This window comes from Oncorhynchus nerka, linkage group LG22 (assembly GCF_034236695.1).
Source record: "Oncorhynchus nerka isolate Pitt River linkage group LG22, Oner_Uvic_2.0, whole genome shotgun sequence".
NCBI classification, from domain to species: domain Eukaryota; kingdom Metazoa; phylum Chordata; class Actinopteri; order Salmoniformes; family Salmonidae; genus Oncorhynchus; species Oncorhynchus nerka.
In genome coordinates, this window is record NC_088417.1 from 61925197 (window position 1) to 61943480 (window position 18284).

General features: G+C 41.3%; 1 protein-coding gene across 7 annotated transcripts in view; it reads left to right on the forward strand.

Annotated features, from left to right (window-relative positions):
- Nucleotides 1-18284, forward strand: part of LOC115105430 (neural cell adhesion molecule 1-like) — a 299957-nt gene that overhangs the window by 265645 nt on the left and 16028 nt on the right. For 6 of the 7 annotated variants that reach the window (XM_029627481.2, XM_029627482.2, XM_065007294.1 and 3 more), the window contains 2 exons: nt 10419-10543; nt 10953-11133. In XM_029627481.2, the coding sequence (XP_029483341.1) occupies nt 10419-10543; nt 10953-11133 (306 nt within the window). Of the gene's footprint in view, nt 1-2333; nt 6925-10418; nt 10544-10952; nt 11134-18284 lie in introns of those variants that run through there. The other variant, XR_010460519.1, reaches the window with a different exon arrangement.

Sequence of the window (18284 nt, forward strand, 5' to 3'; positions counted from 1 at the left end):
TGAAAATGTATGCACTCACTCTGGATAAGAGCATCTGCTAAATGACATAAAACCATTCTACACAGTGTATTCATCAGTTGAGGACAGAAGACAAGTCTTAATTTAGAAATATAGTGACCCAGGTGTCCATATAACCTGCAAAGGGATATGATGATTCCCTGAGGGCTGACCCAATGCTTGAGGTTGCTGTAACTTACCAGAACCCCAGAACATTTCAACCAAAGAGAGTACAGCTGAGGACCAGGGAGGTGTAGTCATGGGCACCATGTCGAAGACAGAGGACACTACCCCATGTATTGAGGTCCTAACAACCTACAGAGGCCAGCACGAATGTCCAAGGTACAGTATCACAGCTGTTTCTGTAGCAGGGCCCCTCCTTGTTGCCATGACCACACTGAGCCTCCGTCCAGCCAAGGCAACAGAGACCCTGTGACCCATGGCAATAGCCCTGAGAACAACATTGTAGGTGGCATGGATGAGGAGCTCTTTAACTCTGTAGGTGGAGTCACCAGTGAGCCAGCCATGGTGATCGAGGCTGAGGTGGTGACGGAAGTTTGGAGACCCCTGAATTCGACTGTTCTAACATCAGCAACCGCACTTCAAATTACATGTACAACAGCAGCTACCACACAAAATGCTCCCTACACACTCAGGCTGGGCAAAAGGAGATCACTAGCAGCATAACGAGCAGCAGTCCAGCTGGTGACCTGACGTAATTGGACAGTGAGTACGCCTTTCTAGGGATGTCTCAGCCTCTCTTGGCATTTTTCAACTAATTGGTTTTTCAGAAACACTTCTACCATGATTTAGGTGCCTTGGCTGGGGCACCGCAGAAACTTGGCTATAAATACCTTGGCTGCCTCTTAGCTTTTATGCAATTGCGCAGACATTTTTTAAATTGGTAATTTTTTCTTGTTCTTTTTTTGTAATCTTACATCATTTTCGGTATATCCAATTGGTAGATACAACCTTGTCTCATCACTGCAATTCCCTAATGGTCTCGGGAAAGGGGTAGATCAAGACATGCTGCTTCTAAACCCGGAAGTCTGACGACCGAAGTCAGCTTGCAGGCGCCCACAAGAAGTCGTTAGAGCTCCCCTACCTGACTTGGTCGGCGCTCGGCCAATTGGGACTCCCGGTCACTGCTGGCTGTGGTGCCTCAGCACTGTGATGCTGTGCCTTAGAACTCTGCACCACTCGGGAGGCTATTAAATTGGTTTTTATCTAGCTAGCCAAAATGTCCTAATCCCTATTAATAATTAAAAGGTTTAAAAAAAAATCCTTAAGTAATTTTCCCCATTTTCTCAAAACATATCTTCCCTGGAATTTACCACAAATATGTTATTTGCAATATCTGCGCATTGCCAGACAAAGTTGCTGGCCTGCTCATGCAAGACGGATTATCACTCAACTTCTCACCGGTGAAACAACTCTATTGTGAGTTTCTGATTGTACTTCTGTTTCTGAACTGATGAGAGTTTACAGGGAGTCAAGCAGTGTGATGCTTCTTTGCAAAGTCGATGGCTTTTGAGCGGTTCTTGCAAATATCATGTCAAAAGTGGACATGCTTTTTTTCAAAGATTTGTGGAGTGGATTATTGCTTTCTGCAATACTGCACTACTTTCAAATTAAAACGATTCTCCTTTTAAATTGACTGTGTTCTACCAAGCGTTCTGTCAATGTTGCTTTTAGCACTTTAGTGTCTTTGCCTGCCATAACATTTCTCACCTCGTGTGTGTGTATCTAAGGAAGGCCTGACACCTCTGGAACAAAAACTCTGGTTACCTTAGACAGTTCTACCCCCACTTGTGTACAAACAGCCTAGCAAACTATTTTATGGTTCCCTTACACAATATGCTTTTGTCACTAATAACACGATGTGTGTCATACAAGAGAATAGTTTCTAATATCACTCTTTTCAGCTGACAAACAATGATAGATTTTTAATTGAGTCATCATGAGTCTTTGTACAGATCTGTGGTTCTTACAAGGACACCTACCTTGTGGGTAATGACTCGTGATTATCTTGAGAAATCAGCATAGTTGGAATGAAATTAGTTTGTTGATAAAGTGGGTTCAATTCTATTGATGATTGTCGAACAATGACAAACAGCTATTCTACCTGCTTTAAACAAGCCTTGTGAAAACTCATCATAAGCCTTGTATGAAAGTCGAAATTACGCTCTGTGGTGTGTTGGTGCCAGTAGATGACTGATGTGTACCGAGGTGGTGCTCTGCCATCAGAACAGCCAGTCGTCTGTAACACTAACGACTAGCACTGCCCTCTCTGGGCAATCACGGGCACCTCTCACCATGTTTTCACCATCTTGCAGTTTCGTCAGTGACACCAACCTTCATTCCTTCAACAAGTGCAGCCCTTAGTGAGTATGCCGGCAGTATGTGGTGTGTCTCTCTCTCTACCCCCGATGTCCCTCTATGTCTGCTTGGTCTTACCACTGCTTAGTGCTGCGTCATCACTCTGTAGAGAGAACCGGTGTAGTGACAAGGAGCTACTGATGTACTGTTATTAGTTATAGGGATGTGATACAGAGAGACAGTCACTGACTCTGCTCACTGCCTCGATCCTTAGTAGAGTTCCACTGACTAACCTCCGCCTGCGAGAAACAGGTTTCCCCTCTACTGCCTCTACTATTTCCCTCTAATTTCCTTCCAATGAACGCATGTATTCATCAGCAATATTCACACCACTGTGCATTTAGCATCGGCCCCCACAGTTTGTCGTGCGTTTAATTTAGAGTGGAAACTTCCGATTGGGCTTTACAGACATTATTTATTTTTATGTCAAAGCAGTGCAGCATGCATTTTATTAGGGGATTGATCACTGTAACATTAATGATCACTGCTGCATGTTGTCTGATTAGTCTAAAGAAGGAAGTGACCATCCTTCCATTTAAATAACATCGCCACCATTAGCGTTAGCACACCAAGAGCTTCTCTGCCCTTTAGATATATAACTAGTCTGCTCATTCTATCGCTCTTCCTGTCTGTGTGTCTGTGGCTCCTCTGCTAAACCAGGTGCAATGTTTGAACACTCTTCTAAGATGTAGGCAGCTCCCTCCCCTTCTCTCTTTCCCCTGGTGGCTTTGGTATTGACAGTGACGTCAGGTAACATTCCGGGTGTCCCATGGGTAACCATTACAGCATGCGTTACATATACCTGTCGAGAATAAGGGAGCCTGGCTTGACAGACAGCGAGGCGAGACAGAGATTATTCTGACAGACCGGAGGTTTTTGAAAGAGAACCATTCTGTGATTTAAAAAAAAAAGAGGGTGACGGTGTCTGCTGCCTACAATTGGACATTGTTGCCGTGCCATCGGCATGCTGTGCTTTGAAGGATGGCCACAGGGATAATACAGTAAACAACATGAAGATCAGACTGCATAGAAAAAAAAGACAGCAGTATTTTGATTTGACCAATATTTTAAACAAACTAATGAATGCCAAACCGTAGGGATGTGAATCCGTCCTAACATAACTCCTGTTCTTCATTAAAAGAGAAGGATGGAAAGGGAAAAGGGGAGGGATAAAATAAAAAAAAGGCTCAGGTGGTGAAGAACGAGAGGCATGAATAAGCGACTTCCTTTTATACGATAAAGCTATGTTATCTTGTAGAAGTGGTTGTTGATATCACTTACTGATGAGATTATTTTGAATTGATTAGGAAAGTTGTGGTTTGTTGTTTAAATTTTGAAGTTCCCACATGTGTAGCCTTTTCATATGTTTAATGCTCTTAAGAATTTGGATACATACATGTTTGGGAAGGGCAAATCGGGTATCCCTAAAGTATTGTTGGGATAAGCATGGCTGATTTGATTGGCTGAATGCTTTGATCCTGCTATGGGTCAACATTGGGCCCTGGTGTACAGTATAGTTGTGTTCATTGTGTGTGGCTGTGCTATGGGTCTGTCAAATTGCTGTTATCTGTCTAATGTAGAAAATCTAAGGATACCTGAGGAACTATTTTGTAGGTCATGTGCCAAGTATATTTCTAGGCTAACCAATATACATAATATAACAGCTCTAATATAACAGTGCTCTATTAGTTACTAATTTGATTTTGACTCACTTGTAGAATATTAAATTGTAGTACATATACAGTGCATTCGGAATGTATTGAGGCCCCTTGGCTTTTTACACATTTTGTTACGTTACAGCCTTATTCTAAAATTTGATTAAATACACATTTTTCCTCATCAATTTACACACAATACCTCATAATGACCAAGCAAAAAACAGGTTTACATTTTTTTGCTAATTTATTAAAAATAAAAAAAGCATAACTTATTTATGGTAGAGTGGCCATATGTATTCAGACCCTTTGCTATGAGACTCCAAATGTAGCTATGGTGCATCCTGTTTCCATTAATCATCCTTGAGATGTTTCTTCAACTTGATTGGAGTCCACCTGTGGTAAATTCAATTGATTGGACATAATTTGGAAAGGCACACACCTGTCTATATAAGGTCTCACAGTTGACAGTGCATGTTAGAGCAAAAACCAAGCCATGAGGTCAAAGGAATTGTCCGTAGAACTTCGAGACAGGTTTGTGTCAAAGCACAGATCTGGAGAAGGGCATCTAATATTTCTGCAGCATTGAAGGTCCCCAAGAACACAGTTACCTCCATTTTTAAATGGAAGAAGTTTGGAACCAGCAAGACTCTTCCTAGAGCTGGCCTCCTGGCCAATCGGGGGAGAAAGGCTTTGGTCAGGGAGGTGACCAAGAACCTGATGGTTACTCTGACAGAGCTCCAGAGTTCCTCTGTGGAGATGGGAGAACCTTACAGAAGGACAACCTTCTCTGCAGCACTCTACCAATCAGGCCTTTATGGTAGAGTGGCCAGATGGAAGCCACTTCTCATTAAAAGGTACATGACTGCCCGCTTGGAGTTTGCCAAAAGGCAACTAAAGACTCTCAGACCATGAGAAACAAGATTCTCTGGTCTTATGAAACCAAGATTGAACTCTTTGTCCTGAATGCCAACCGTCATGTCTGGAGGAAACCTGGCACCAACCCTACGGTGAAGCATGGTGTTGGCAGCATTATGCTGTGGGGATGTTTTTCAGCGGCAGGGACTGGGAGAGTATTCAGGATTGAGGGGTAGATGACTGGAGCAAAGTACAGAGAGATCCTTGATGAAAACCTGCTCCATAGCACTCAGGACCTCCGGTTGGGGTGAAGGTTCACCTTCCAACAGGACAACGACCTGAAGCACACAGCCAAGACAACGCATGAGTGGCTTCGGGTCTGAATGTCCTTGAGTGGCAAAGTCAGAGCCCGGACTTGAACCTGATGAAACATCTCTGGAGAGACCTGAAAATAGCTGTGCAGCGACACTCCCTATCCGACCTGGCAGAGTTTGAGAGGATCTGCAGAGAAGAATGTGAGAAACTCGCCAAATACAGGTGTGCCAAGCTTGTAGCGGCATACCCACGAAGACTTGAGGCTGTAATCGCTGCCAAAGTTGCTTCAACAAAGTACTGAGTAAAGGGTTTTCATTTTTTAAAACTTTTTATTAATTTGTAAACATTTCTAAACCAGTTTTTCCTTTGTCATTGTGGGGTATTTTGTGTAAATTGATGAAGGGGGAAAAAACAATTTCATCCATTTTAGAATAAGGCTGTAACGTAACAAAATGTGGAAAAAGTCAAGGGGTCTGAATACTTTCCGAATGCACTGTAAGGTCTATGTAAATCATATAAAAAGATTTAGTCATTTATCAATACTGATTGCCTTCATGTGTGATTAGTATTCTAGCTGACTAAATGTGAAATATGACATGAGGAATTTGCCCTAAAGGCTTCAAGTGTGTTTGCATGTGCATACGTTAAATGTATTTGACACCAGCTAATCGGAGTAAGTATGTTTTATGTCTAGTGGTGTGTTTAGAATTCATAAAATGAAGTTCAGAGTCCACTCTGTGTTTCTGTAATTCATGTTTCTTTCCTCTATAAACATATTAAGCATAATATCTTAAAGTATGGGAATTTATACTATGGTATGGGTTTACACTGCAATCTCATACGTCGTGACCATATCTTTTGACAATATGGCCTTAGATACAGTATGCAATTGTACAATGTGTGACTGAATGCTGAATGTCAAATGTGTCCCAAATACTTTAACCCCCCCCCCCCCCCAATGCTTCATGTGGTCATACAGTAGTTGTCATATTGGCATACCATATTTCATTGCGCATGTAACCTTTTATAATGTGCTTTGTCAATCAGTATTGTTAATACTGCAGAGTTTCCTCTGTTTTTCTTTTCTTTTACACAACTGTCTTGGTTGGAGCCAAAATGTTCCATTTATACAGACCACAAGGCTGTATGAAGACCCTTTATGGTCAAGAGCCAAAGTATAAGTGACAGTCTTATACAAAGCCACTATTTTTTGTGTGTAGAAATAGTATCGAACTGATTTTCGCTTTAATTACAGTCCAGAGGAAATACTGTTTCAAAGAAAGATGCATGAGGCAATTTTAGACAAATAGCATTTCATGGAATTGGTATCCAGTCAAATTTGTGCATATATGAGTGAACTTATTTCTGGTCATGACATCTTTTGAATACAGTAAAAACCTGCACTTGCAATCCTGAAATGCTTCATGTATCTAATTGCTGTACATGTTTTCTATGTCTATTTGATGTGCAAAGAAGTTCTGTACTGAACGTATGTATTTATTTTGTCATGTGTTTCTGTTTTGAATCATTTTGTCTTTAACATTCTTATTATTTTGTTCCTTACCCATGTTTACATCATTTTTAAAATGTTTTGTATTTTCCATGTGACCCCCCCCCCTTCCACTTTTCTTTCAACCAATCATGTGCGTGCGTATCATATGACTATGTCATGTGGCTCTTGCATGGTGCTGATGATGTCGTCTTCGCTGGTGAACAGAAGGTAATTTTTTTTGTTCTGTTTGGTCCGATTCATATTATAGCAATAAGAAGCAGTGGAAAATTAGACATGGATTCAAGCCTAGATACGCTACTTTGATAGCCATTAAACACATTTTTTGGGGTCAACTTGGATTCTATCTACCTCCAACCATATTAACACAATTACATGCAGATGTGTGTGCTTACTTGGTTACCCACTAACAGAGGTATAATTCACGTTTTTTTTCTGAGAGGTGCAGAGTATTGTAATGAGACCGTCAGGGAGCAGGTTTCGAACCCTCTACCTTCTAGTCCGAAGTCCAGCGCGTTATTGACTGTACCCCAAAAGCATACTCAAGCGGGCAGAGTCGATATCCGCGCTTACACTACTCCCTCCTTTCAAAGAGCGCTAGCTTGCGACTCTAAGTCTTATAGGCCAAGCACACACACTGTCATGGATACAAGGTCCGATCACTTCTGTCACTAATGTAATGAACTGGTAGGGATCTGGTCTTGAACCAGAGTCGATATCCGCTTTTATAACCCCAAGGTCGTTACAGTATATTTCCCTAATTTCTATAGCTATGTCACATATTAGATATGTTATATAGATAGCTATCAGTAAGCATTACATCATGTATTTGGAAATAAGTAAAGGGTTGACCTCTAACCGGATATCTTTTTTTATAGTACATTCTTTGGGGGTGCCTAAGGTGCCATTACTACCTCCTATGGCTATCATGTGCAAACAGAACATGTTTTTTAAAATGTACTTTTTTGTTGCCAAATCACATCATCTCAATAGCAGCGTTGAAACCATCGCCTTTAGCAACTGCATCGCACGCTCATTGAATTGTGTTTACCTGGAATGACGTATTCATCCTTGGAGTTAACTCCTTTTCAGACTGTCTCCCAGAATGCTTTTCTTAACTGACTAACATTGTTAATCACTCCACATTACTGCATGCATGTTCACTCCTCTTTCCTTCAACTCCTTTGTTTTCTTTACTGTCTCACCAGACAGAAAGGTCTGGCCTTTCTGCATGCTTGTCCCGTCTGTGTTTGTCTTCCAGAGTGCCTCTATGTTATTCACATGTATTGATATTGACTGACAAGTGACAGTCCCATTTACAATTCAAGAGTCCTTTAACTCATCTGGTGTGACAAACTTTTCATTGCATTTGGGCACAGCAAACCAATAAGCTCATTGGTTCACACATGCAGGGATGTTTTTAAAGGGCTGAAAAAAGTGAATGATTTGTGTGATTCAGTACAGGAAGGTAGCTCCAAGTTTTATTTACACATCATTTCCTTGCTCTCCATGTCAGTTTAGAGTAAAGGATCTGACACATCAAACATTTGTCTGATGTAACATTCAGAAATGGCTAAGTTTACATACACTACTGTGCAGACAAACTTAGAGTAATATTACTGTACAATATTTACATCAGGTTTAACTAGATAAGACAACTTTTGGGGAGACCAATGGAAAGTTGAGTTATTGTTGCATCAGATGAAAATGGGAATGATCATGGGACTGTCACAAATTGATGTATCGAAATATACCCAAATCACTACATATTGAATAAAAGCGGTGTTTGCATGATAGAGCATGTTTTTGTTAATATCTCTAATTCACATAACCCTAATGGCTCTTCTTTCTTCTTAACATTTGAAAATTCCTCACCTAACTGGGAATGATGCTCACGACTGGATAAACTCCCTATATACCTCCCTGTACATGCCACCGTTTTGACGGGTTTTTCTTATCACTAACTCTGTTTATATCAAATCATGCTTACTCCAATACTTTTGAGTCCAATGGATTTGAGAATTTAATCAGATAATCACCTGAGATCAAGATCAAGTGCCTTCACGCATGTCTGATTGACTAATTGTGTAATCACCACTGAAGTGAATGCTTGAAGTGTCATTAATTAACAAGATTCAACGTCAATTTAAATTTAGAATACAAGCGTAAACATTTTTAAAAAACAGTTCAACTGCAGACATGATCTTTTATACATTTTATGAATGATTGAACATTTGTGAAAATTAAAGACGGTACTTACCTTTTCAGGTCCAAGGTAGAGGATAAATAGGAGCAGACACTGAAAAATATTATCCAATCATAGGATTCAATCAGGCTGAAGTCAGGGAGCTTTAGGCCAAGATCCAATGGATTGCGTGAGCAAAAGTGGAGCAGGTTTCATCTGTCTGTCTCTCACCCTATTATTGCTTATCGTTCTTAACTAATTTTGGCTGAAGTCAATGGAGGTGATCCAAACAGACTTCCAGGCCGGAGTATAGGTGAAAGTCCAACATTAATATTCCCTGCTGCACTTCCATGGATTACTTTCAGAATGCCTGGCAGGATTGCTGTTGTCTGCTGCTCTTTCACTGCCCTCTGTGGGAATAACCTGCTCTCAGAGTTCATTGGTGGATAAATATCATCAGGGTGATCAAGGGCAACAATGATCCCTCAAGCATGGCAGTGAGCTTCAAAGCTTGTACCCAGTGTGACTGAAGGTCAGGGCGTCAGGCTGCAACATTTCAGAAAAAAACAAAATCGGGACAGTAAATAATCTCCTTTGATCTCAGCCAAAAACAAACTAATCGGTGTGCATTGCAGAAGTGCTGTAGCAGCAGCCATTTGAAACCTGATACCACCTTTTGGGGCAGTTAGTGATGGTGTGTAGTAGAATACTGGAGCTGTATGTAACATGCTGTGTTCTGCTAATTATTTTATAGCATATTCACACCGCTAACTGTGTGTAACCAATGTTCCCATGATTAATGAGTTCTGGTGATTAGAGTCTCCTCCCCTACACCCTCTGTGACTGAGGTGTCATGGCTGTAAATTTGAACACTAACATCATTAGACACAGACACACTCAAAAGGCAAACACACACACACTGTACATACGATGTAACACACCGACCCTCCCCTCCCAACGGACCATGATAATGTTATTAAATGTAATAGAGTAACATGTCCAATCAAGACGAGGAGGCTAATTAGCCTGTTCCCTTTTGTCTGGAGGAGAGGACATGTAACAAGCTGCTTCTGAACGAGAATTATCTCCCCACTGGCTCTCTCCCTCACCCCACCGCCCACTGCCCTCACTGTCCCTCCATCATAAAACCGTCCTTGAGTCTATGAGGGACAAGACTGAATTGTATCGTCTTGGAACGTCCTCTGCCGCTGCCACCGTCAAAACAGTCAATTTTTTTCTCCAGATGTACTACATTTATAGCAGTACTTACACAAAAACCAGAGGCAAGAGATTGAAATGAAGTGAGCATCCCACAGCGGCTTGGGCTTGTTAAGAATTATAATCCCACTCCTGAAGCGAGGGCAGATTTAGTGATGTGGACTGTTCCTCCGACAATGGGAGTTAACGAGAGACAGCTGCATTCAGCCATGCCACCTAGGTTAAGGGCCCTGGGCAGGAGACTGAGCTGAGCATGTAGGCCATCACCATGGTAACTGACTGACCGCTATGTCCTGTGTAGGGGAGCCCAGTCCCCCTAAACTGGAGGGCAAGCTGCAGACCACGGGCAACGCCCTCAAGGTCAACTGGATCAAGCAGGACGATGGAGGCTCACCCATCAAACACTACCTGATAAGATACAGGGCTGTGAGTATGACGGAGCATGGAGGTTTAACACTGTGTATACCGATTTGCTTCCTGGTTTTCCCCCCATGAGAAGCTATTCAGCATGTATTGGTTACATATCTCTCCGGTTTTATCGCACGGTCATTATTTCAGATTAGGAAAAAGCAAATATACTCATGGATATTTGAAAAACAGAAATGGATCACATGATTTGTAAAGATTGACAGATCACCATTGTGTTTTATGCCTAGATTGATAAATGGTTAGTGATTCACATAGGAAGATTAATGGATGACCAAATAACAAGTGTGAATGCATGGAAACATTTACAGTGATATAAAGTGATGGGCAGTTTTCTGGAGTGTCATAGCCACGGGTGTCTTACCGAGTCAGGTCTTCTGAGTGTCTCTCTTTTTGCGACCCTCCCTAGAAGCACGTTCCGGACTGGAAGCCGGAGATCCGCTTGCCCAACGGCAGTGAGTACGTGGTGCTGAACAGCCTAGACTGGAACACGGAGTATGAGGTATACGTGGTGGCCGAGAACCAGCAGGGCAAGTCGCAGCCCGGCACCCTCTTCTTCAGGACTGCAGCAGAGCCCACCGCCATCCCAGGTACTGCCCACCCCCACCCCCACCACCCCCTGCACTGCAAGGGCACATACACTTCCAACAGAGAGAGTGCCACCGTGACCCAATGTATACTGTGTTTACCCCTCCAGTTCTTCACCCAAATGGACTTCTAGTCAGGTTTTGAGACTACCTAAGCCCTGACACTTCACAGATGTAGATGTCACTCCTCTGTCCTAATGTGTTAGGCTAGCCTGTTAGGGCAATTGATTGGTTTGAACATTTCTGCTGGTATTTTCATTCGGTCTTGCAATTGGCACACCCTCATCAAGTTTGTTCATCCCAAAAGAAGGTTGGAAAAAGGTCAAAGTTAGACAGACAGAAAACAGAGTAGCAAAGTCATCTTCTGACTGTCAGGGCTACATTTTAGAAACACTTTGCCCTCTGCAGTCCGCCTCAAAGCCTCAATTCCAGAGTTTGTCGCACCATTGCACAAGGCTTTGGGGTGATAAGAATTGAACAAAGACTGTGGCAGTTTGTCTCGCTGTTTGTGATGGAATAGTTTTGCACACAGTGAGTCTTTGTTGCTGTAGAGTGAGATTGGTCATTTGGTCTCGGCCTAAAACCTCTCTGGCTGACATTGCTGTGCAAGTTCAGTGAGCAATAATGTCAGGACAGATGATATCGGTCAGGCCCCAAACATTCTCTTTATGTCCATAGCAGTGCCCCTACCCTGGTGGTCACGGTCAGCTGGTGCTCTGTTGACAGTGTTGTGGTGTGAGAGGTTTGAATTTCAACTTGGGCTGCCTCCCCACTGACCAAACCTGAGCTTGGAACCTTTTCCTTACTATTTCTCTCTTTCTCATAAATCCCTCCTTGCACTGAATCGTTCTCTCTTTCTCTATATGTTATTGTCTCTTACTTTCCCACCCGCACTCTCTTTCTTATGTGTCTATCAGTAGCTCCATGCATCTCTCACTTTCTCTTCACCTTCTTTAGCTCTTTTTCCCTATCTTCCATGCTTCCTCTCTCTTTCCATTTCCCTTCATGTCATGCGCATTCTCTCTCTGACTTTTTGATGTTTCAGTGAAAGAGCATCAAAAGTCTGTGTCTCCCTCTCCTCTCTGTTTCTCTCCCCTCTTTCTCTATCTTTCTCTTCCAAAGCCAGGTTTAGTCGGTCTCAGTTCAGGCTCACTGCTGTATTTACTGACCTGAATATGTGCCTTGGCTCAGTGGGGATGCAGCCTTCAGTCTTGCATGGTGACGCGTCAACAGGATTAATGTCTTAATGCTTTACTGGAGACCTAACAGGCATCTGCCAGTGCATGGCACAGGGACTGACTTTTTCTCATCCACTTGGTGGGAACCAACCATATAGCAGTGGGAGGTTTGGATCACTTATTATTCTGTCTGAGCAGGTTCACGTGGACACCGTCCAAGTTCCCTTTTTATATATATATTTTTTAAATGTGTCCCTTTGCCGAGCTTAGCTACACATGTAGCAGTGCCAGTAATTTTTATGTGAAGCATGTGGGTATTTGAGGAAAAAACGGAGTGTATTATTAGGCTTAACATCTGCACCGACTTAAGGTCCACAGCTGTTCTTAGTAAAGATGGCCAAAAACAGGGTTGTTCCATGAAATGGTTGCCTTTTGGACATGCAAACTGTTTAGAAATTAACTTTTAGAATATCTCTTCTTTCAACATTCAGTTGCATGGAGGATATGTTTAGCCCACAAAAAAAAAAAACATTTTCCCATCTCTGGCATTGAAATCCTATGAACTAAGAGCATTTTATCTACACGTACCACACTGGCCATGTTTACATGCGCACAGTATTCCGGATAGTAGTTCATATCCCACTTAAGATCTTATTCAGGATAAGCTGTTTATATGCACCTTTGATATCCCTGTATCCATGAATAAACAGAATATTTCTCATTTTAAAATCATATTGGTTAAGTGGAATAGAAACCGAAATCTGGACACTGATTGTAGGCCTATTTCACATGTAGCCTAATATAATAACTCCTGCAGAATTATGCATTGCTTGAAGTAAAATTATACAACAAATGTACATTTTGTTTAGGGAACAGGAGTGGAGAAGTACGATTCCTTTCCTTCAGCATCTCTTGAAAATGTGAATATGCGTGTAACTTGTTATCTTTGACACTGTAATGCAAGCGGACAGTGTTTCAACCACATAAAATATGCACCCAAGCCAACTGAAATCTTATCAGAAAAGTGTTTCATCGTTTTCTCAGCTTTTCATTTCCTTAAAACCGGTCAAACTGATGACATTTTGCATGGGAACCATCTTTCCACTGTTTTGTAATTATTTTGTTTTCTCCCCGGTCCTTAATTGAAACTGAAGTTAACTAGATTACGAATGCATTCATTCTGTTGACGTAAGACATTACTCTTGGGAGCACTACTTTATTTAGTTTCTAGGCCAGGGCAACAAGTTATGACAGAAGAGAAGCTGCATTTATCTAACTATATTTGACAAACAAATGGCATAGCAAATGGTCGGAAATTATAGTATGGCCTACCAAATGTTGGAAATTATAGTATGGCCTACCAAATGTTGGAAATTATAGGATGGCCTACCAAATGTTGGAAATTATAGTATGGCCCACCAAATGTTCGGAAATTATAGTATGGCCTACCAAATGTTGGAAATTATAGTATGGCCTACCAAATGTTGGAAATTATAGTATGGCCTACCAAATGTTGGAAATTATAGTATGGCCTACCAAATGTTGGAAATTATAAGCAGAAACCTGTCTAAATTAGGCGTGAAAGTAATCTAAGCCATTAGCCTATATGGTCCAGTAAAGTGTATCAGCAAAATAAATTCTGGAATTATTATGGTGGATCGAACTGTACAGGTATAGCCTACTTTTTTAAGTGATTTTGATTTGACATTCAGATGAAAACATCATCACACAACACCTATGATATGCAAAACTGAGCACGCACAGACCTCAAAAAACAACTAAACGGGATTCGTTGACATACCATAGTATTCCGTCTAAGATCAGCATATCCCAGGCATCTTATCCAGGTTTCTTATAACCAGGATACAAGCTTTTTCATTTTATTGTAAACGAGATATGGTGTTTATATGTGTCAACTCAAAAACAAAATAATTGAGTATTCCCAAATAATAATGGGGATTTGGTGTGCATGTAAAAGGTGGTCACTGTCTGTCAACCCTGTTACGGACACCGATGTAACTGCCAACATTTTATCATTGATCAGGTATACCTTGTACAAATAAACTCACATATAATATCAAACTCATGAAGTTACCATTGGGCCTCTAACAGGGTTGACAATAATGGGGTTTACGTAAAGACCGGCATTACTCCTAATGTGGTGAAGAGCATGGTGTTCATGAAATTAGGAACTATACGTATGTTCCACACATAATGAAAGTTAAATCAAATTCATGTTTTCCTACCATTAATTGAGTGAACAGGGTTGACAGGTTGAGCTCGACCACCTCAGTGAAAGATGAGAGAACAATTATAAATAGACCAGAAAGAGAGTGAAGACTTACTTATTTTTCAACCATGCTGTTCAGAAAACCCAAACGATGTCACCTGCTGTGAATAATTTAACTTGGTGGAATGGTCCATTATTTTAAAGGGGTAAATTGTTTGCATAACAGGCTTGGCCTTAAAATGACCGACAGGCGTAAAAGAATCACTAATATAACATGACATCTTCCATGACACAGGGTTGACGGAGGGACATGTCAAAAGGCACTTCAGCAAACCTTTATTCATATGAAAAATCTGATTGATTCAATTCTCCATGTGGTCTATACTAAAATGCACTTTGTGTAATATAACAGGCTTTTAAAATTCAATATTGGTGAATAATTTCTACTTGAAATATCAAATGGACTCCAGGCGCCCATTTCGTGGAACGACCCAACAGCTGCTGTGTCAAAAATCCAGACTCTCTCAGTGTTATATATTGGCACTGCAACATATTAGATAAATATAGGTGAGTGTAGATTATATGAAATGTACTTTTCCTTTTTTGTTTACTTACTGGGCATATATACAGTGAACTCAAAGTATTGGGACAGTGACAATTTTGTTGTTGTTTTGGCTCTGTACTCCAGCACTTTGGATTTGAAATGATGAAGTGCAGCCTGTCAGCTTTAATCTGAGGGTATTTTCATCCATATTGTGTGAACTGAAATTACAACACTTTTTGTACATAATGTCCCCATTTTAGGGGACCAAAAGTATTGGGACAAATTCACTTATGTGTATTAAATTAGTAAAAAGTGAAGTATTTGATCCAATATTCATAGCACGCAATGACTACATCAAGCTTGTTGATTGCATTTGCTGTTTTTGGTCATTTTTAAGATTATTTTGTGCCCAATAGAAATTAATGGTAAATACTTTAAAAAAAAATAAGAATAGAATGTTACTAAACACTTCTATACTAATGTGGATTATACCATGATTATGGGTAATCGTGAATGGATCGTGAATAATGAGTGAGAAAATTACAGATGCACAAATATCATACCCGCAAGGCATGCTAACCTCTCACAATTACAATAACATGGGAGGTTACAAACTTTCTCACTTATCATTATTCACAATTCATTCAGGATTATCTGTGATTAAGGAGCATCATCATTAGTGTAGAAGTGTACTTTTTACTCCTTTAATACACACATAAGTGAATTTGTCCCAAAACTTTTGGGGGACTACGTACAAAAAGTGCAATAATTTCTAAACCCAATATAGATAGATTTATAGATAGATAGATAGATACAAAGTATGTGGATATCCCTTCAAATTAGTGGATTCAGCTATTTCAGCCAAACCCGTTGCTGACGGGTATACAAAATTGAGCACACCGCCATGCAATCGCCAAAGACAAACATTGGCAGTAGAATGGCCTTACTGAAGAGCTCAGTGACTTTCAATGTGGCACCGTCATAGGATGCGCCCTTTCCAACAAGTCAGTTTGTCCAAATTTTGCCCTGCTTGAGCTGTACTGGTCATTTGTAAGTGCTGGTATTGTGAATTGGAAACGTCTAGGAGCAACAACAGCTCAGCCACGAAATGGTAGGCCACACAAGATCACAGAACGGGACTGCCAAGTGCTGAAGTGTGTAACGCGTAAATATCGTCTTTGCAACACTCACTACTGAGTTCCAAACTTCCTCTGCAAGCAACAACAGCACAAGAACTGTTCGTCGGCAGCTTCATGAAATGGGTTTCCATGGCCAAGCAGCCGCACACAAGCCTAAGATCACCATGTGCAAAAACGTCAGCTGGAGTGGTGTAAAGCTCACCACCGTTAGACTTGATCAGTGGAAACGCGTTCTCTGGAGTGATGAATCACGCTTCACCATCTGACAGTCCGACAGACGAATCTGGGTTTGGCAGATGCCAGGAGAACGCTGCCTGCCCCAAAGCATAGTGCCAACCGTAAAGTTTGGTGGAGGAGGAATATCGGTCTGGGGCTGTTTTTCATGGTTTGGGCTAGGCCTCTTGCTTTGAGAGAAATCTTAAAGCTACAGTATAAAATGACATTCTAGACAATTCTGTGACTCCAACTTAGAGGCAACACTTTGGGGAAGGCCCCTGTATCAGTATGACGATGCTCCCGTGCACAAAGCGAGGTCCATACAGAAATGGTTTGTTGAGATCGGTGTGGAAGAACTTGACTGGCCTGCACAGAGCCCTGACCTCAATCCCATCCAACACCTCTGGGATCAATTGGAACGCTGACTGCGAGCCAGGCCTAATCGCCCAACATCAGTGCCTGACCTCAGTGCCCGACCTCACTGATGCTCTTGTGGCTGAAGGGAAGCAAGTCCCCGCAGCAATGTTGCAACATCTAGTGGAAAGCCTTCCCAGAAGAGTGGAGGCTGTTAATAGCAGCAAATGGGGGACCAGCTCCATATTAATGCTTACAGCTGGTGTCCACATACTTTTGGTCATGTAGTGTGTATACATAGAAGTTTACTTTTGAGGAATATATATATATATATACACAGTGGGGCAAAAAAAATATTTATTCAGCCACCAATTGTGCAAGTTCTCCCACTTAAAAAGATGAGAGAGGCCTATAATTTTCATCATAGGTACACTTCAACTATGGCAGACAAAATGAGAAGAAAAAAACCCAGAAAATCACATTGTAGGATTTTTTATGAATTTATTTGCAAATTACGGTGGAAAATAATCACCTACAAACAAGCAAGATTTCTGGCTTTCACAGACCTGTAACTTCTTCTTTAAGAGGCTCCTCTGTCCTCCACTCGTTACCTGTATTAATGACACCTGTTTGAACTTGTTATCAGTATAAAAGACACCTGTCCACAACCTCAAACAGTCACACTACAAACTCCACTATGGCCAAGACCAAAGAGCTGTCAAAGGACACCAGAAACAAAATTGTAGACCTGCACCAGGCTGGGAAAACTGAATCTGCAATAGGTAAGCAGCTTGGTTTGAAGAAATCAACTGTAGGAGCAATTATTAGGAAATGGAAGACATACAAGACCACTGATAATCTCCCTCGATCTGGGGCTCCACGCAAGATCTCACCCCGTGGGGTCAAAATGATCACAAGAACGGTGCTCAAAAATCCCAGAACCACACGGGGGGACCTAGATATGACCTGCAGAGAGCTGGGACCAAAGTAACAAAGCCTACCATCAGTAGCACAGTACGCCGCCATGTACTATGGGGCCATGTATCGTGAGATTTTGAGTGAAAACCTCCTTTCATCAGCAAGGGCATTGAAGATGAAGCCAGAAATCTTGCTTGTTTGTAGGTGATCAAATACTTATTTTCCATAATTTGCAAATAAATTCATTAAAAATCCTACAATGTGATTTTTTGGATTTATTTGTCTAATTTTGTCTGTCATAGTTGAAGTGTACCTATGATGAAAATGTACAGGCCTCCCTCATCTTTTTAAGTGGGAGAACTTGCACAATTGGTGGCTGACTAAATACGTTTTTTGCCCCACTGTACACACACACACGCACACACTCACACACACACACACACACAGACAGACAGACAGACAGACAGTAAACTTCAATCGATGTTCCTCAGTGCAGGTCAAGTAAAAAAATAAGGAAAGGTTGAATAATTGGAAATATTGACCCACGTGATTCATTGGTTTGAGCATGCTCAATA